Source organism: Clinocottus analis, unplaced genomic scaffold (genome assembly GCF_023055335.1).
Source record: "Clinocottus analis isolate CAN_PGR_092001 unplaced genomic scaffold, fCliAna1.0.p SCAF_13, whole genome shotgun sequence".
In the NCBI taxonomy this organism is placed as follows: domain Eukaryota; kingdom Metazoa; phylum Chordata; class Actinopteri; order Perciformes; family Cottidae; genus Clinocottus; species Clinocottus analis.
In genome coordinates, this window is record NW_027175854.1 from 6,424,023 (window position 1) to 6,445,641 (window position 21,619).

Below are 21,619 nucleotides of genomic sequence, written 5' to 3' on the forward strand. Positions count from 1 at the left end.
GTTATGTGTTCTTTTGTCAATCTACCTGTCACCACAACCTGCTTTTGTTCAGCTGCAGTAATTTCAAAAGTTATGCCAGTCAGCCCAATTTTGCTGTTGAACTGCAGAAGTCTTACGGGTGTAACATGGACATCACATTTATCAGTACGAGATGACACACTGTATAAATTACTAATTGGTGTCATAGATAAGGTTACATTACATGTCTGCCTTTTTGAAGACATTTAGGTAATGAAAACATGATCCGCTCTACAGCCTATGGATCATAGATTGGTCCATCATTGGTGCTGCATCCAAAACAAGAAGCTAGACAACATATCAAGGCCTGGATGCAAGCCATCATCTTATTTTAATTAAGTCATCATTTCTCATTTAGGCCACGTGTCCTGCCCTAATGTGTAAATAATAGATGTGAACAGGCTGTGCCTTAATAATAAGTGTGCATGGTCAAAGCAGCTGTGGTGCTCTGCAGATGAACATCTTACCAGAAAAAATAAGAAAACTGTTCTGGACTTGAGACCGGTGTAAAATTTATTTAATAGTTGAGTCATTCAATTTTGGGGCACGGTGTGTACCAGTATTATAGAAATGAGGTCAGCTCATAAGCTGTCATATGCTTTTCTTTCTATCGTGACCCATCAGGAAATGGGATCTAAGCTGAGCTGTCAAGATAAGGAAGATAATCTCATGTTTCAGTGCAGATCTCGCTCGACACACACATTGTATTTTGTGTATGTAAATACTGCTTTAACTTATTTTAATATAAAAGCATGTACAGCAATAAGAAAGTTGGTGGATGAAGTAATAGACCAGCACAGACAGTGACAACCGCATGTAGCTCGTGGAGTTATAAGCAGCAGCAGCAATTTTACAATCAGACAACATGCTTTGCACTCCGACATGGAAAAGCAATGATCATTAAAGTCAGAATTCCAAGTCAGAAACTTTTGTAGATGGAAGCCGTTCATTCTAAGTCACCAACTTTTGATCCAAAAGCGTCCCAGTGCATCTGCTCAGGAAAACATGGCCGCCTGCAGCAACATGATGTTTGTATGACAAGTATCTGAGCTTCATAAGCACCACTTTGCTGAAGGCGTTCCTGTTTTCCTGAGCAGATGCACTGGGATACATTTGGATCAGAAGTCGGGAAGACTGACCTGATATTATTGACTTCCAATTTGCAAAAGATTGCAGCATCAGTCTGCAAAGCTCTGCACAGAACACTACTGCCTTTAAAAAAAATATATTTTAATGTGTCACATGTGTGAATTGCACCAAATTGGACAAAGCACTGACTTGACACTGCATTGCTTTTATGAAGCCCTCAGTGAGTAAAACTGACACCTAAATAAAAATGCATGCCATCTTAAAGTAAACCCCATGTTGCTTTAAATAATATGAAACATCTCAAGTCGTTTGTCACAGAGCTGCGGAGTCATTTTGATTTGTTGAACTTCAGGGAGGATGGATTTAATTTTTCAAAATGTGTCTTATTTCACCAATCACAATCTCTAATTGATGATGATGAACGATGACACAATGATAGTCCAACATTCTTTTGATTTTATAACAGGTTTTCTGTTGACGTTAATGGTGGTGATTGAGTTGACGTCTGTGTTTATGCTCCCCTTCTAGCGGGGATGATGGAGGAGGTGACCTGTTTGTGTCTGCACTGTTTAACTTTAAGACAAGTACTTTACTGCTGGAGAGAAACAGAGGCATACGCACTGACACACACAGTCACACACAAACACACACACACAGCTGACAAATTCATTTATACAAAGCAGGCTAAAAATTCTAAAAATCAAAAAATCGTGCATGCAAGAACACACGCATGCTATGCTTCGTGCACATAAGTTTGTGTGTGTGTGTGTGTGTGTGTGTGTGTGTGTGTGTGCAGTCTGTAGAGAGGAAGCTTGCTGACTGTATGCCTCTGCTTCAGTCGTAGTGGTTTTGTGGTTCCGTGTGTTTCCGTGGTTTCTGTGTGTAGGAAACTAAAAAGACAGTTTTAACTCTGATCTTGTGTCCTCTCTTAAAATCGGTCTCAGACAGAAAACAGACCAAAACAATCAGATTTATAGCCAACAGGATACTGGAAACAAAAAGTACAGGAGGAATCCTGAGGAGTCCTTTTGTCTTGGTGCTCTTGGGCGTTTACGTGGATGGTGTATGTGTCCGTGTGGGGGTTTTCTCTGTCGTGTGGTTTATTACACAAAGTGTCTCCTGTTTTTTTTCCTGTCTGAATGCGCTTTTGTGCACACTTGACAACAATCTGCCAGTTTGTAAGACATGGACCCATAAAAGGCAGATTTCCTCTTGTAAAGATGCATCATTCGTCTTCGAAGGCCGCGGGCAGCCTTCCAGCATCTTTGAAAACACTTCAATTAGAAGAGACAAGTCAGATAAAGAAAAGATAATTGTTTATTATGAACAGATGATTTGTGATGATAACACTACAGGGAGGTTTGGAATCGAGGGGCGCCTGCCCTGAGCAGCAGCATGATCGATGCCCCCACGGAGGTGTTGTCTGTGGAGGCTGGTAGATGAGTTTATGAAGCAGAGGGATCTACGGAGACTGAGCGGAGTCGGGGTGGTGGAGCTACTGAAGGTGGAGGGACAATAATATTTACAAAGACAGCAGCAAGGTGATAGGCTAACGATGTAATTGTTTCATTGACCAGCTGATCCAAACCGCTGATATAATGATTGACAGCCCCGAGCCATGACAGCAAGGAAACGATGAGTGAGCATGCGTGAGGAGCGGATGGCAGATGTATGAGACATAAAGTACAAGCACACAAGAGCATAGTCTTCCTGACTAAACTCATGCTAGAGCTTCATTTGTTCGTCCACTTCATGCCATGGTCAGCTTTGGTCTTCTAGTGTTTACTGAAGTAAGGACAGTATCGTCCTATAAGATGAGGATGAATACAACGTTTTTATGACAGTTTGAATTTGTAGCTGTACAATTCTTGATTTTTTGACTGTTGACTTCATACTTCAGAGTTTTTTTTGTAAAAGGGTTTGTGAATTTTGACTTATTAGCATCTGGAGAAAAAACAACAACACATGCTGTCAACACTCACCAGCGCCACTATGCTCCAGCAGTGGGAGACATTTGTATGTGTTTAGAGTCATATCAAAGACTTTTGTGTCGTGCCAAGCAGTAGAAAAGTAGAAAAGATATCGAGACCAACTGAAACAGGTTAACACTCTTGAGTAAATATTGTCATATTATCCCCAGGGGTCTTGAGTTCCCCCCTGAAGAAAGTAAACATCTTCCTCCTACAGTATCTTAGTCTTTGTTCGCTGCCAGCATGCTCTTGTTATCCAGGTCAACACAATTTTGAAAGATCAAAGAAGTTGTTGGAGGATTTGCTACTTTCATAACACAGGGCTCCCCCCGCTACTACGCGCTGACATTTTAGGACTCAGGAAGTCCTCCTACTCGGTAGCTTATTGTTGTTGAACACGTTAAAGCTCTCGTGGTCATCATGTTTTTATATGCGGCCGCCACATCTTCTGTGTTTAATACACATTCTCTTCTGTTAATCTGTAGTTTTCTCCGTGACTCCCTCAGCTCCGTCATCTTACCTCCTTCAGAGCAGCTGACATCAAGACCTAAAACAGTGTGGGCTGAATGTGTGAGCTTCAACTGAAAAATACACTCCTGGGAGTGATCCAAGGAAGAGTGAAAGGTGTGAAGTGAGGGGCTGATACAGTCTCAATGTGCACAAATCAGACCACAGATAACAAATTAGCGACCAACAAATTGGCCATCGCTATTTGAGGCGAACCTGGAAACATGCACATTCCACTGCAACAAAGTAGTAAAGACATTTGTGACGCCAGGAAGGGCTGTCATAAAAAACTTGTTCCTCCTAAGAGTCAAGAGTCTGCTGAGAAAAATAACAAGCTATAACTCAAAATGTCCAACTCTTCCTGTTGCAGTTAATCAACTTTACTGTGATCCATCCGAGTTCACCTTCGGCTTTGCATGAAGATGTCAAGTCCGGTTAAATTCCACAAATACACGGTTATCAGTCCTGTACAATCAGTGTGATTGTTATGCGCTTTAACTGTCTGCCAGTTAATGCCAAAGCAAAGCGCAGCTGTTTAACAGTTTCAAAACAGCAGGATTTGTAATTTCCCTGGAGCATGACTTCTTGGGTCAAGGCCCTGCCGCCATGCTCACTCAATGCTGTTTTCACATCCTGAATCTTGTCATGTTTTGATTATTAAAATGAGCTAGAGCATTCAGCTCCATATATGGAAGTTTTATGCAGCAGGCAAGAAGTCAAATGAGCATTGGGAGCAAAAATGCAATGTAAAATAATACATGCTATAATAATGACTCGCTACAATAATGGAACCTGAAAGGTATTACACACAACATAACTGATTGTTGGGTTATATTAAACGCACAGTCCACTGATTTTTACACACACACACAATCAATTTACTCGGCAGAGGAGCCCAACTCAGAGCTTGACCAATAGAGACTAAAAGTTGTGATATTTAAGCTTGCATTTATATTTTTTTGCCAACTATCCCAAGTCTTACGGGCCCAGCTCTGGTAGGATGTCGGAGGAAAGAGAATCCAAACTAAAGACGACGCTGCTTCTCCTCATCTTTGGAAAATAGTGTCCCAAAATAAATTTGTCTATTCTAAACCTTGATTGAGGACGCATGATTTCATCCTTCGGGACTGTGGACGGATGTTCACCTGTTGCTCTCACGTGGGTTATCCTTCACATCAGCAGGAGAGTTCAACAGTGCTGCTACCAGGATGCTGGAGCCATGCAATGTCTCAATCATTAAAAACAAACTACGCTTGTTTTTTAGAACTCCTCTTGATTGTGCAGGCCATGGTTTGAGCATGTTGTGTGGACCACAGACACTAAATTTAGACAGACAGTCCGAAGAAGTGTAAACACTCCAGTCTGGGATTTAGTATGAGGCTTACATGATTTATTATTGTTTGAGTGAGACCCTGAAACCCAGCTGCTCCTCTCTAACTCTCACTTTTCTCTCTCTGTCTTTTTTCTTACCCAAGGATTTTGACCTTTTTTCTTTTTCTTTTTCGTCCCTGCATCTCCTGTGTAGCTATCCAGCAAATGAACACAAAAATAGAGCAAAAAAAGTGAAGGAGTAAAATGTGGAAAACTCACATATCTAAATGATAAGAAATGAACCAGCATCAAATATAAGTTGTTGGTGTCTGGTTGAATCCGCTGCTGTCGTTTCTCTTCCTCCTCATTTTGAGATCTTTGGACGTTCTAAACTCATCTGTGGTTGTAAATGAAACTCATCTCTCGCTCAGTCTCTTGGCTTCGCTCTGTAACAGAAAACGTGGTTTCCTTGGTTGACACATTGGACAGTAGAATGAACCCACCTGGGCAAGTCAGCGCTTTGGAACTCAATTAGGCTTTCAGTGAGGGACAAAAGACTTGCTTTGCTTTTTGTTCTTTGAAAAATGTAAACATAGAATGCCAGTAGAATATAAATCACACGCTGCTCTCTGTCTGTGCCGGTATAAGATACTGTGTTGCATAGAACAGGAAAGGATGAAGCACATTCACAAGAGGCCTTTTGTCACGGAAGACTTGTTGAGTTGCAAAAGCACAGGTGGTAATGAGGACATCAATGGCTGAATTCCATTTACCTGCTTGAGTTTCAGGATGCTGTTACAAAGAAAAAAGTGATTGTTAATGTTATTATCTTCTCTACAATGAAGTCAGTGTCTGCGGTAAAAGGAAAAGGCTTATAGACCTTCAATAGAAGTTTTTTTTGGCTACTTTAGGGTAGCAAAAACATTCCCTGTCCCTCTCGCTCTGCTTTTGGTCTCTGCTAACTCCTATCTGTCTCTTTAGCTGCTAACCCCTGCGCTTCACCGTATATTATGTGTTTATCTGCCGTCTGCTTCTGCTGTGAGAGTGAACCGAAACAAGAGAACCGCAGACCCGAAAAACCAAACCAATGAGCGGAAAGAGGCTAGGATGCTCCGTAGCGCTGAGAGGAACTGCGGGTCACTTCTCATTGATATCACAACATGCTGCAGGACTTCGCTACAGCTGACTGTCGGCCTGACGCGAAGAGATTCTGCTAAAAACAACACGGGGCAGGAAAATAAAGCCGAACTTCATTTCAGCACATCGAGACAATGCGATTGAACTTTGCATCAGATCTCCTGCCAGGCTTCTGGTGGGGCTTCTGAGGACTTACGCCATCGCGGTTTCCCATCGTTCTGTGAGCGCGCTCAGTCCCTCAGTGTTGTCTTTACAAATGTTGACGTACCCGTACATCCTTCGCGTCCGAGGTCACCTCCAACATGAGGGGGAAAAACTACCGCGTGGTGACGAGCGCGGGTGTGATCACACCTGAGAACAGTCCAAATGATTCCAGAAATGTCCGCTTTGTTGCTTTTTGTTGTGTTTGGTTAGCTTTGGGTGCTGACAGCCTCATTTTTAGCCGACTAGAACTAGTTGTAGACAGTAAGCAATACTCAAATGACTCACAAGCAGTTGATTTACGTCCCACGTTGCAAGGAATCTGATGATTCATTTTAGTTCTGCACCTGCTGCTAATCACATGTTGCATCATTTTTCCATCCGTCTACCCATAATCCCTTGTGTTCAGGGTTTATTTCCTGTTGTTGGACTGAATCACATGTTTTTTTTCCTGTTATTTTGTTGCTTTGAGAAGCTCGGGCTCAGACAGTTGTGTTTATATGTGGATATGGAGGGAACAGTTTGGCCATGTGATGTCTTAAAGGATATGCTCATCTTTACAACAAAACAGTTGAGTTCCAGTGGTGTTGTAAAGTCTCTGACCTTCACCTGCTGCCCTTGTTTTCGCTTCAGGTGAATCACATACTTTACATTTCTCCCCTCAAAAGAGAGCAAAACGATGGATTTGTGTCTGACACAGGCGGCACTACGGCTCAGTTTAAATCTGCCATAAACACTGGCAGTCGGCTTGCGTACTGTAAAGCAAAGCTGATATTGAATTTGGGGATGAGGCGCAGGCATTCTTCGGATTTGTTATATTCTTTTGTTTTCACTGTTCTTATCTTAACTCTGCAGAGCAAAATCCCCCCAAAGGAGCAACGGAGATATAATTCAGTTCAGTTCCGAATGTTTTTCATGAATGAGGCCATTTGAACTTAACTCTCAACATTTTGAATTGCTCACACATAGATCGTAGTCTTTTTTAGCCTATTTTTGATGATATCTCATGTTAACTTTCTGTGTTCATTTTGATAAAAAAAAAACAACACAAGGTTGACGGTGGCCTAAACAAGAAGCGATCAAAGTATAAAAGTCTTAGTGAAGTCAGACTGTGTCATACTTGCTTCTTTACTCTTTCTCAATAATATCACACACTCACCTTGAGCTAACATGCTCTTATGTGTGTACTGTATTCATTAAAACTAAATTGTATGTATTTTAGCAACAGCCAGATTCTCTTTCTTTTTTGCATAAGTCACACATATACATAGACTGAGTTCAGCCTCAGCCATCTGCTGCTGGTCGCTGAGCTGCTCCACTTGGATGCGGCTCACTTTGAAATGCACATCATGTGGAGCCGCTAAAGAGAGAAAGAGCATTTCTTCTTTACTTTCTTCCTCTATTGCCTTTCTGCGATATTCTGTCTGCTGTAAACCCTTTCTTTAACCAGACGTTTAAGTTTTTTTTGTTAATAGTGTCTTTTTTTTCCTGACTATTTGTTTCCTTAGCAACAGCAAGCAGGTAGGAGAAAATAATGGACAGTTTTTTTTAAACTCATGGGTTAGTCATCAAAATGGGTCACAGACCGATTTCACTGTAATGCATTTGATACATAAGATAATTACATCCGACAGCCTTTACCTAAAATATATATAGATATAACTTTTGGAGCAACATCTTTGCGTGAACGCAAAAAAAATGTTTTAACGATAGTCATCATTTTACAAGTCCTTTTTTTTTTCTTCACCAGAATAAAAGGTGCTGTTTTCAGATTATAATTAACTCCAGATGAAACCCAATTTGTTCAGTTATGGCTGTCGAGAAAGTATTCACAGACTCAGAAGACTGCTCGCTAAGTTTAGACTTTGCAGCTCTGGGTCTTTAATGTATCTGCGTTAAAGGGGACATGTGCCCTTTATCCGGTTCACAATTGTATTTTGGGTTTCCACCCAACATTTTTTCTCATTCTGTCTGTTTTAAAATACCTGAAATATCTGTGTCTGAAACACACTGTTTTGGTGTGTGTCTCTTAATGATCCCTGCTGCACTTTTCCTTGTGACATTGCTAACAATGCTCCAAAAGGAGAAAAAATATCCCACATCTTGGGCATAAAAAAAGACACAAATGCATGTTAACCTTCTTCTTCTATTGTGTCTATCTACCATCCTATGTTATGCTTATTTGTAGGGAAATGAGCTTTAGGGATGATGTGACAAAGCTTCTAATCTTTGCTTTCACCATCATTTTGCCACCTCAACTTGATTCCATCAGTTCCATCAGAAGCCAGTGGCAGGCAACACGTCTGCAGAGAGCATGAATGCTCCCACCGTTAGTGACAAGGCTGTGTGTGTGTGTGTGTGTGTGTGTGTGTGCGAGTGAGATTGTGTGTGTACGTTTGATTGCCGGAAAGTTGCGTGTATTTTCTTCGAGGTGCGCAGTGCGGACGGGCCGGTGCTTCTGCATTACTTAGAGCTCGGTCAACATTGCTGGTGCAGCCTGATAAAAGTCTGGCTGCGCATCAATCACTTCCTTTCAGTTTAATTGAGTTTTATTAATAAAAACAACCATCACCCTCGGGTACAGCTCGACATAGCGATTAGATTTCTAAAGAACATACTACATGAATTATGATTTAAAAAAAATATGTGTGTGAAATTAAAACTGAATTGATGCAATTGTTGGTGTGATGATAACGGCCTTCCTCTGTCTTCACATTCAAACAGGACGTGATGAGAAACAGCAGCTCAATGTGTGAAACTCAGCTTACAACAGCACAGACACATTTATTCGGACTAACACATAAAAAAAACAGTGCAAATCAAGTCAATTTCCTCTGAAAGAACTTTTGGAAAATAGTTCAGGTGATGGCTTATTGACAGCTTGTTGAAGCTTGATGTCGAAAATCAAAAGGCAAGCTTAAAAGAAGTTCCTCCGAAACAATGTTCATGATGCATGGGTCACAAGATGAAGTAAGGTTTTAGTGATTTGAGAACATTTCACCCAACTAAACGAACATACTGTTCAGAAATGTGCACACACGTGCAAACCGGCAGACATACTGTGTCCAAAATAGAAGCAGCGTCTCACTATCAGGTCCATCTCTGAGTAGGAAGTGAGGTGGTTTACCTTCAGTGGGATGTGGGGGAGATCAGATCCAGGTGCATTTGTCTCCAACAAAGCTCTGTTTGAGGAACGCGAGGGATTTCCTTTGTTTTCTTTAAAGCCAGTGCTCGCTATATGACGGGAGTCTGCACAGGCCCGCAGAGACAGCACCGGAGCTGTGTGATATCGCATCAGTACATTGAAGAACCACGCTCAGCGAAAAGACGGATCTCATTCCGACGAGCTCCATCACCCGACAAAGTTTCTTATTCACATATATCCTCTCTTTCGTTCTCCTTTTCACGAGGTTTTCGAATGAGTGTTTTCGCCCGTTTTCGAATCTTTCAGCGCAGTATGACCTGAGACTGGTCACTGAGATTCAGATGGAGAGGAAACGGGTCAAACACTTGCCAGTATATGACGCGAATAGAAATGAGTGTGTTGTCGATCCTTAATAAATCTGTCGGGAGATGGTGTCGGGTCATTGCACGGAAGTATGCCTTCGTTCAGAATGGCTGCCACTTCATCATCCGCAGCAAAATGGCAGAAACATGAAAGGCAGAGGATTGTCTGTCCTAGAAACCCAGATCGTGCTCATGAAGGGGCAGCAGGATGCAGGACTCCAGTGTGAGTCAATGCTCAAGTATGCCGTCTGCGGCATGTATATGCATGTGTATTGTTCACTGTGTGGTTAGTCGTTTGCATTTTCTGAGAAGCAAAGACTCTCCAGTGGAGCGTTTCAGGTTTCTCGGAGCAGGTTTTGATTTTTTTGGGGGGGGGGGGGGGCTGTGTGTACTGTGGATACTCGGCCTGTCCAGAGTTTTGGGATTTGTTCTCGTACGCTGTCTATTTATGAGCTGATGGTCCTTTGTGTCCCTCCATGTTTTCATTCCGTTTGGTCTCTTGGAAGAGTGACTCCAGGCTTTGGCCCGAAAGCATCTCTGAAACGAGGTGGGCCGGAATGAGAGCACAAGATGAGGTCTTTTGCATTTAGCACAGGGAGAAAAACTCATTTCAGGGAGGAGGGAGGAAGTGACATTGTTTATAGAAGTGTGCAGAAAGCAGTAGAAGTAAAAAAAAAAAAAAATCTGGGTCTTTAAAAGCCTGTGATGTATAATTAATAGGGCCGAGTGTCCGCTATGTAACATGTACTCTCCATTACCGCGGGAAGAGCTCATCTATCAGAGCTGAGTGGTTCTGCTTCCTTCCGGCTTTGTTTTGAGGACGGTGTGTCAACACAGTTTAGGTGCTTCGACATTTTAAATCTAGACTCCCAGCTGACCCGTCCAACATATTTGTTGTACTGGAAACGGTGAAGTCCTTACTGGCCCAGATTCCAGTTTGTCTTCATAAATTCACGCGGCCAATTAGCCCATGGATTTCCCACGAGTGATGGAGCTGTCTAAGCGAAGCTTCAGTCTGTACTTAGTTCTGTTTGTGTGTGTGGACTCAACTGTTTTAGTGTGTGCAGGCCGGAGTTTAAGTATTCGGTTCTTTATTTAATTCAATAAAAGCATTTGGACATTCATCAGTTTGTCAGTGATACCGTGTGTTCAGACTAAAGTTTCAAAAGTACAATATGCCGTCTTGTTTTGTTAAACATTCTCAGTTTGTAATTAAAACATGTGAGATAGGTGGAAATGAGTTTACTGCTAAAACTAGCTCCTGCAGTAATATCCTCCGGGCCGCTGTGGGAAAACGCACCTTATCTTCCTTCCCCATCAGCGCTCCGTCCTCGCTATACTTCAGCCTCAAAGCGAGAAGATAAGAGTGAAATCGGATTATTTAATGTCCTCGAAAAGATATTAGCACTAAATTAAAGGAACACAAACCTCTCTTGTATCTCGTGTTGATTTGTCTTAAGGTCACGGGTACGGATCATGTGACAGGACAGCATAGTTGTTTTGGGAACTTTACCTACTGGAGGGGTGTACAAAAATATGAAAGGTTCATGGAGCGCGACGGGTTTTCTATCAGGAATAATTGATCCAGTTGATTGTACACACGTGTTGTTTCTTGGCATGCACATTCTAGTTTCTCTATTTTCTTACAAACAAAATGTGCTTCTCATTAATAAGACAAATATACATGGGCATCAGTTACTTATAATGTTTTATGTTCAGGATTGCATTGGCATAATGTTCTAAACTTCTTGTAATAATGAAAGTGCAGGATTTCCCTTTATAATTAAAAGCATTTGTAAAAAAACAAAACAAAGCTGAACATTATTTGTTTGCTAAAAATCATATCAACAGCTTGAACCAGAAGAGACTTTGGACAACAAACACACAGCCAACACACACACACAAGTAATAAATACACTTTCAAAAACCTCATCTGAAACGTCTGCTGCCAGTTAAAACCCCTCTTTGCTCCAAAAGACTTGAAAAGTCCTGTGAAAATCAGTTCAAGGAGTCTGAATTTCCTCCTTTCTCACGATCTTTTCCTTAAGCACGAAGCTTTTTGATGTGTGTTGTGATCTACCGTTTCAATTTGTCGGGCTGGAATTTTGCCACACATTAAATGAACCGACAGATAGCGGCGATTCTGGCAGCACGTAAGCGCCAGATGCAGTTAGGAACAGTAAGTTGAATGCGTGACCTGTTCGGGGCTGTTTTTAACTTGGCTTCTTTTCTGAGCGCTGCCTCTCAGGAACTTATGCATCTTTCCAGTGACAGGTCTCAAGGTTGTGGGTTGAAGAAATTGTAATGAATTGTATTTGAAAGTAATCGGACGGCGTTGATAGTACCGGAGATTTGGGTTAATCTTTTTTTTTTTTCAAATTTCTCATCAAAAGTGTAATTTCCTGCAATACTTTTTTTTGAATGATCCAGTTTCAGAAATGACCAAAATGGCCATGTCTTGTCATGTGACACACTTTTTAGACAACATTTGCAGTTAATGTTAAAGTTCAAGCTTAGTGACAAATCCAAAACATTACATTTAGTGTGGCTGCTTCACAATGATTTTAATGCAATACTATGGAACGATGGGTTTACATTAGCAGTAACTTAAAAGTAAAAAAAAAAAGGTTTAGTGACATGTAGTGGTCCGGTTGCAGATTGCAACCAACTGAAACTCCTCCTATATGCTAAGTGTGTCGTAGAACGACGATGACTGACACACAAAAAGCAAATGGCCCTATGTAAAGCCAGTGTTTTTATTTAGTTTTCATTCCGTGCAACAGTAGAAACATGGCAGTGCGACATGGCGGATTTGTAGTTTATTATACACTTGTGAAAACATTCTTAATTAATATCATATTCCACCGCTACCAAATATCCCCCTGAAGCCTACGTACCGGCCCTTTAATTTAGCTTCGACACTGCTGTGGGAGATTGAGCGATCAACACTGAGGTTGATATCAATGAGATCAAAGTAATATAGGGCTGGATTACACGCCGCTTCACATCCTGTGAATCTTGTGCGTGAGCGAACTCAATTTAAATCCACCAGTCCATCACAATGAAAACTGCTATGTGAAGAGGTTATTACTGGATGTGCATAGATTAGTTGTAGACTATAAATAGTGACACAAATGGTTACAAATTTCATGTCGTGAGAATCTAACACAGAGTTAGAAACAGCTCCGCTTTCCTCGCCACTGCTGCTTATCGCGTCTGAATAGAAACCAAAACAGATTCCCAACGAGAGAAGTTAGTTTCTCCTTGCTCTTCTTCTGACCAGGAGGGAGACTTTGTTGTTCCCCACCAGTTTTCATTTGCATCATAATTGTCAGCTGACACAGTCTCACAAAACATTTCACTGCCATCAAACTGGAGAAAGTTATGGAGGATTGCCAAAGTGCACATGTATCGCAAAATACTTTACTTTACCTTTTTCTCCAAATGGGACAGTGCAAAGCAAAACAGATCGGAGGAGACACATGAGGGGAAGTTCTGGTGGGAGTTGACCACTGGATCGCTGGACACAGTGAAGTTACATGATTCAATTTATCATGTGGGAAAATTCCAACACTCTGTTTCCCCCCTTGTCTCCAGGAACGATCTGTTATCGGGGGCTGATGAAATTAAACCCCGAATGCCTCCCAGATGTTAGGGAAAGCATTACCTTAATGATGCTGATTGGAAGCCTGAATTTGTTTGTGACTGAGTTACCGGGGCTTTGATCTTCATCCCTATAAGACGCTGCATTTAGTCTTCACGTAATGCCGTGCAGGGTCAGATCTCAGGGATAAGCGGGGTTTTGTTATGCCTCGTTAAATGAAAAAAAATAAAATATATATATATATATATATATATATACACTTTTACAAGAGTGGCTATTTTGAGGATTTCTGCATGTCAAATTGCTTAAAATAAACTCAATAAACTACTAATTTCCCTCCAGGCAGTAGGGACAGCTGGGGCTAGCAGACGCTTGTTGTTGACTTGGAGTTACTCTTTGCCTCGGTGCCTCCAGATAAATGTCCTTTTAACTCAAGATCTTCGCGAATAATTCCCAGATTCAGATTTCTTTGCTTCATAATCAGAAGGAGATTGTTGTAAACAGGAACGGCGAGTAGCCAGAGCAGCACAACCTTTTTATGATCTCAGAAAACATGGCGGCGCACTGAGGCCAGTTCAATACTCGATGACACAGCTGCGTTCATCCTCTACTGGCTTTACATCAGTTTTCGCCAGGCTGGTCGGGCAGTCTGGGAAGAAGCTCGACTGATGTCGCACATCCGATACTGAAGTGTGACAGCGGACGTAAAAGTGATGCAATCTCAAAATGGCATGCAAAAGTAAATACTGTACTTATTTTTATGGTGCCGACGTATCAGTCCACAGATGAAAAACAGCCTTCAGGTTAACCCTTGGCCCATTTACGATTACTTGTTCAATAACGCAATAAATGAATAATATATTGCCGTTGCAGCTTTGTGTTTCTGAAAACCAGGACTTCGACCTTTCCAGATTAATGTTGCTTCATTAAAATAAATGAATATAAAGTCTCCAAACTCTAAATATCAGTGAAGCTGATCCTGATGAGCATTTCATTGCCGAAAATATTGAACATCAATATGTATCTTTATTCTGAGTTACCTCAACAATGTGAGTTTTTTTTCAACCCTTCTAAAACTTCTCCTGAAATAGCATTCATATACAACAAATTGGAATGTATTACTTTGTTTTTGAAGACAAGAAAGCGCATCTGTAAAATGCTCATGGTGTCAGCTGAAGTTAATTCCAACTTGAGTCTTGCATCATGTTGACCTTCTCACGACAGAATTGTTCTTGTAACCTTCAGTTTCCTACTCCAAACCTCAGCAGGGATGCAGGCTGCCTACCACGGTTTCTGATGACAGTCTTGTGCTTTTGTAAGCTATCTATCCCCCTCAAGCAACACTTCCTCCACTGGAACAAATTGTCGCTGCGGTCACGTTTCCTCCGCAACATATTCACCAATGCAAATTAGTAATTTGTATCGGGCAGGTTTACATTTTTGCGGGGAGCTTTTTGACCTCAGTCTCTAATTCCATGATGTTTGTAATCTGGTTGCCTGCTTCCCTGAATTTCTTCCTCGGTATCTTTCCTCTGGTGGCTGCTGGCGGTCTCAGCCCCGTCCGTGTGACGGAGAGACAGACAGAGTATGTTTAGACTGTAAACACACTCGCTGTGCAGAAAACAGAGGAGTTAAAGTTCCAGAACATTTTGTGTTCATACCCCCCCACCCCTCCTTGCCCCTCTCCACCGACCCCTCTCACCTCCTCACCCTGGACAAGCCTCCACATGGGACCCAGTGTGTGCATTAGTGTGTGTGCTTTAGTGTGTGTGTGTGTGTGTGTGTGTCACTGGAGTAAATGGTCTGATAACAGCCAGTATTCACTGGAACTTACCATAAGGAAGCCACCCGGACCTCCGTTCAGGTGTGTGTTTGCTTGTTGGTGTGTGTGTGTGTGTGTGCGTGCGTGTGAGTCTGTGTGTGTGTGTGTGTGTTTCCCAGAATTCCCATGCTCATGAGGTTATATAGTCTTCACACAGAGGACAGATGACATAAGTCCTTCCCACTAAAGTACTTTTTGCCACTTCAGGCTAGTTTAGGGTTCTCATTTGGACTGAGGTTGAGTGTCAGTTTGAGTCAAGTTTAATTTAGAGTTCAATTAAAGACACACTTTGTATTTTACTTTCCGACGGAATTTAATCCACTGTATTTCCCAATGTGCTTTTCCCAAAATGCTTTTCATGACTATTAAATCAATGTATTAATGTGTAGTACAATGTGTAATGTAGAATGTTCTGTCACAATCTATAGTATCTGTGCATTTACTGTACTGGAGAAGAACAAAAGCAATCAAGGCTGTAAAACCACCAGAACATCATGGACAAATATCCATTTGGATTTTAAACATACGTTTGTACATTCTGCTGTTCAGTCAACAGACCAATGAAAACATACAAAACACACAGCACCACAACATATTTTCCTTTTTGCTCAGTATTTGTTTTTTTCTTTGAAATGTCATTTGTAAACTGAACTCTTTTTTTCCTGTCTCCGTCGCCTTCCTCTCTTTTGGCGGAGGACTTCGCTGCCAACTTTGAGAAGAATGTCGACAGTAGTTGCCAGTCGCTCTTTCCTCATTTCCTCTGCCTCCTTCCTCTTCTCTTCCCACTGACTCCACTGCAGAAACTGTTTATTTCTACCCGCTCAAGAGTTATGAGACAATGCTGCCTTGACCTTAACTTTTCCCACTCACCCTTTCTTCCAATACCAATCACACCTTTTGTATTTGATTATTTGAAATGGACATTTTTATTGTATTTTTGTTGTATTAGTTTTGATTTCATTGTGCCATTTCTTGGTATCAGAGACATTATAGTTTAAAGTCAGCTCAGGTTGTCCTTGTACACTGTTTATACGCCTTAGTTATGCATTATAATTTGTATAACACACGTAAATAATTTGTATGTACAGCAATTCATGAATTGTGATGTAGTGTAAAGTTTACTGAAGAACTCTCTGTCTCCGTTTCAGATTGTCATTCCTGCCAAATCGGAGCTACAGTGACAACGGGCGGACGATACTGGCCAACGAACAGGAGTCCCAGGACTCTCTCGGACCACTTTGAGAATGTCTTGACAGAGCTCTGACATCATCAGCTGATGCGGGGGACCCTTTGAGTTCGCTCCGAGACGAAGAATTCTTCACAGTCTAGTGAACTGATCTGAGACTGGGATTATCTCACCTGGATATTCACTGTATGATCCAGAATCCTCATGGGATGTATTCTTGACGCTGTCCAGGGTCAGATGCACAATTGCTGGCCATCAGATGAGTGCAGACGATGCAATCTGACTCTTGGTGTCTGAACATTAGAATTAACCAAATGTGTGCATACCATAGCACAAGTTGTTCTTGCGTCCATGGACTGAAACACTGCCAATACGTTTCTGAGTTCTCATTCTAAAATGCACAGACCTGTGCTTCTCAGTCGGACATCAGGATCACAGGACGTGAAGATGAAGTGAGAGGTCCAGCGCCACAGATCCCAGAAACTACAGCAGACCACATGTCAAACTCCAGCTAACCTCTTCGGCTTTTATTAAACCTCCATTATGGCATTCCTGCATAGTTATGACAGAGGTGGCTGCCAGCTGGTCACGCAGGCGACTGCAGGTCTTATTAGATTTAAAGTTCAGTTCATTGTAGAGCAGTTTGTATTCTTGTTTTTTTAATTATTTTTTTTACCAGCATTGAGTTTTGAATCTGAAACTGCTGAATGTAATGTCAAAAGTTTTTTTTTTTTCACCCTTCATTTTCTATTCCATCTTAAAATAGGTGTAAACAAAACACCAAAGGCCCAGGATGTGAATTCAGAAAGGACCGACTTCACAGTCTGGCAGTGTGATGAAATCCAGCGTCATATACAACTTGTATCATTGACCATTGTGATGAAACACTTGCCTAAACCTTTCAGGGCACATCAAATATTGTTGCACTTATCTCTGGCTGAAAACTGTGTTGCATGTCGTTCCACAACCGACAGTGATGTTGCGTTGGTTTGCTGGTGCAGCTCTGCATCACCGCAGCAACGGGGGGAAGCTCAGTTGCCAGCGTTTACTGCAAGGAGCGACAGAGACAGAATAGCGAGTAGGAAGAGTACTTTTTTTTGTAAATGAATAAGACATTGTTTAAAAGCACTGAAAGTACATTTACAGCATACCAACAGACATACTGCCATACATGTATCTCAAAAGGTCTGATGAGAATCCTCATGAAATGTATTTAAATGCAGATGACGGGCACTGTGCAGGGGGAAAAGATCCCACCAGGAATTAATGATATGCAGAAGACACTTTGAAACAGGAAGTAGTAGTTTGGATTTCACTGACTAAGTTACATGTGACCTGTCCACCAAATGTATGGTAATGAAACACATGTTTCTTTCCCCTTTTTGGCTCAACATGAAACGTAAAGCGACAGCTGATGGAAGCAGCCGCCATCACAAGGCCGAAGAGAAATAATGATCACATATGATTACACATGTAAAGTGGGCACTGCAGTTGTTGGCAAGTGTTTCTCAGACAGAGTGAACTGGAAAATGTGGGGGAGTATTTCCAGCCACTGTTTTGGGGCCCCAATGAGTGTCTACAGCAGGACGGTGTCCACAGAAGCATCACCATAATCATTTGACTAACCTCAAACTTTGTTGTGCTACATTATCAGCATTTTCGAAAGCACTCATTTCACTTTCTGTCTAAAGATGAGACCTGTTACTAAATAAAATACATTGAAAAAGTGAATTTCATGTTCCCCCGCGCAAGCACTATTTGTTGTTCTCCCCACACTGAACTTGAAAAGGAGAAATTGCAACATTTGAGCAAACAATATGAATATTTTCCTCATCAGGCATGATGATTAGACATTCAGGCCGGGTGAATATCACTCTAATGGAGCTTTAGAGTGTTTTGTGTTGTACAATGGTCATGTTCTATAGCAGCATTAAGTGATTTGTGACCACTAGAGGTCCATATTCACTCTCCTTTTACCTTTGATTTGGTCACTATTTTCTTAAGCAGCCATTTCTTTTGCACTCCCAGCTGTTTTGTGTTGGGCATGTCTCATATTCTCAGCATTACAGAGCTCGGCCACATGCAGTACAGTACTTGGAAGGCCTGTGAGACCAGGGCTTGGAAAAAAAAAGCTAAATAATGAATAGCAGGTGGCTGAAATATCGAAATACAGCTAATATTGTTATTAAGCTGCACAGTGGATTTGGTAGCACTAGACCCCCCCATTCAAACTACTCAGTCTGATTCAAAGGCAGTTTGAAAAAATGCCTGATTTAACGCTGCTCCACTGTTTGATGCTCAGTTACGTATCCAAACTCCTTCTCGCTCCCTCTCTGTCTGTCACAACATGATCAGGAGATGGACACACAGAGGTGTGATGCCAACTCAGCCGCCTACACTTTGTCCTCACATTTTTATTTAAAAAAAATGTTCTGCATCTCTGCCTCAGAAAACAACTGTTAACTCAACATCTTTCCTTTTCATTTTCAATGCACAACCTCAAAGTCCAGCTTCAAAGATGACGAGCTGAATGAATGTCTTGTTACAATGTGACAACTATTACTAGTCCACTGTGCCCTGTATTTCATCTTTATTGTGTGCGATCGAGATGATGAATAAACAGAGAATTTGACATTGATTTGGTGTAAATGGATTCATATCAGCTCTGTCAAATGTGGCACTGTTTTTGAGCCATGCAGATTTCTCCAGATCTGGATTTTAGTCTCATTTTAAGAGTTGCGAGACGAGTTGCAGCGGATTTAACCTGCATGAATGTATGTATGTATTGGCCGGCTCATTTGCATATCTGTATGGCATGTATTGCATTACAATTATTTGCGATAAGCCAAAAACTTGTTGAAGAAGTTAGTAGTTTAGTTAGTAGTTGTAAAAGGGTTTCTCCCTCCTGACCACACACATGGGCTTTTATTTTGGGCATGCACCTCTGCTAACAGCTCGGTTTGTGTACAGGTTCAAAATGGGCTATAACATATCCAAAGATTGGAAAAAAACCTGAATAGAATCGGCATATTCTATTCTCAATTCAAAATAAAACCTAATTCAGAATACATAAAGTATGCTGTTTACATAACCCCATATCAAATATGGATATTATTGTCATTATCAGAATAATGATTGAACATTAGTGTGCATGTAAATGTAGTCATTACATTAAAATTATCCAAAAAGGCCAACTACGGTGTGGGAGATATTCTCGTTCCTATTGTTGTCAATATAAAAAACATTGAATTGTGTTGCTTTGTGGTCTCTTTTTATTCTGAAAGGACAGTCCCAGAAATTGTAATCACAAGGTCCACTGACTATCTTCGACACAGCATTTAGCTGCATTGTGTGGTCTTCGTCTGAGGATGAAGATGGTTTGAAGTTTAAAAACTTTCCATGCCAACAAAAACCAAGCAATAACCAACCCAGTTAGATTATATTCTGGAGTTCGATCAAGATTTCTGTAAACTCTAACTGCACATGTCCAGACTGGTGGTGTTTGATCATGACTTTGACTTAAAAGCTAATACACAAGTCCTCTCCTATGAAGCCCCGAATCCCTTGGCCACCACCTGTAAAGGCCCAGTCTCTATTTTAGGAAAAACTGCCCAGCACCAGTCAAATATGGTGAATACTCACATCTTGTTAACAAATTATTTTAAGAAAGTGCATTCTTTCCCCAATTTAGGCAAGTGGACTAGACTATTCTAGTCTTTGCACACCTTTCTGTCAATGATTTACTCATCATAGCTTGATCTCCGTCTTCAGTATGAGCATCAAGCGCAGACTAATATTATTCTGCCTGGGCCTGAAACACATTTATAACAATCCTTTAATGCCGTTGGCGGCGGCAGGCGGCATTTACACTCAAAGCCTCTCGTCAGGAAGCCTCTTTGGTAACAGCGAACACGATTATCCCCAATCATTCCCTCCGCCACTGAAAACAACCTTCACACTGATTTGCTGGATTGATTGGCGCTCACCACCCAGAGTCTGCTGGCCTTTAACCAATCAGGGAAAATCCAAAGGAGGAATTCATTATTCTGTGAGCCCTCTCAAAACGTACTGACTCCAACACTCTATCGGGGCTTACGTACTGACTCTAATCATGAAGATCTCAAGGCTTTTCCTCGGAGCACAGCAGTGACAGAGCTGGGTTTTCTAAAAAGCATCTTGGCTGAGTGTCTCAATAGTGTCTCATCCTTCTATGGGCCGCTAGTCATGTTAGTTTTTGTTGCTGTGTGAATCCATCCTAATCTGCTTTTCTAACAGATATGGCCACTGAAAAAAAAATAATTTGCTCAAGGACTTAAAGTGTTATGGATTTAAACATCTTCCAGGGGATTTAACTCTTCTCTATTTCCATGAGGAGGTAGAAGGTCAGCCACAACATCAAAGCAGTAAGCCTGAGCTGAGCCCGGTTCAGGATGGCCCCCGTCGAAAAGCTAAGGCAAGCGGCTGTGAGCTGCTCTTTACCGGAGGTGGGTGAGCTAACCACACATAGCTTTGCCAAACAAACCAGTTGGTGGCTATAGCTCATGGGGAGAGTGGTTGTTCTGAAACCACAATGCAGCCGGTTCAATCCCTAGTCCCCCCCATAGTTTGCATGTCCTTGAGCAGGACACTGAACACACAGTTGCTCCCTGGATGTCTCATGGCAGCACACTGCTCCTTATTAATCACTAAGGATGGGTTAAATACAGAGACCAATTTCCCCAAGGGGATTAATAAAGTGCTTCCCAGCAGCCCACTGCTCCTAAAATTGCTATGGATTGGGGTTAAATGCAGGGACCAAATTTCATGTATGTAAAATGTAATAAAGTTTAAGCCATAATGGGCTTATGCCCTTTGAGACCAAAGACATTGGTTCTTGGTAGTTTAGATGAGAACTACCGTTGCAGTGGGTGGTCACAAGGAGCAGCAGTGAGCATATATCCACACACAAAAACAAACTTTGACATTTGAAACCAAGGTGAGATTTATGCTTTATAAGAAGCATATGAATGAAAAAGACTTCAAGGATTGTTTTGTTGAATGAACATCTGGTTTGAGACCATTCAGAACCAGCTGCCCAACAGAAATTATTTCATAACTGTAAAACAGGATATTATCAAAGACTCGGGTGAAAATAAATTATGCCAACATGTGGACCTACTTAACAGAAGGAAGGATAAAAGAAGACAGAAAAGTGTTTATGCGTAAGAATTTCTGGGTTATAAGCTGCCTGCTGGGAGACTGTTCATCACTCTAATAGAGGTCCAGTG

General features: G+C 41.5%; 1 protein-coding gene across 3 annotated transcripts in view; it reads left to right on the forward strand.

Moving 5' to 3' along the window:
• LOC137783763 (5-hydroxytryptamine receptor 4-like) overlaps positions 1–19,456 on the forward strand; it is a 36,273-nt gene extending 16,817 nt beyond the window's left edge. For all 3 annotated transcript variants that reach the window (XM_068574064.1, XM_068574065.1, XM_068574066.1), the window contains one exon: positions 16,315–19,456. In XM_068574064.1, the coding sequence (XP_068430165.1) occupies positions 16,315–16,408 (94 nt within the window). In that variant the 3' untranslated portion in view covers positions 16,409–19,456. The remainder of the gene's footprint in view (positions 1–16,314) is intronic.
• The last annotated feature ends 2,163 nt before the right edge of the window (positions 19,457–21,619 follow it).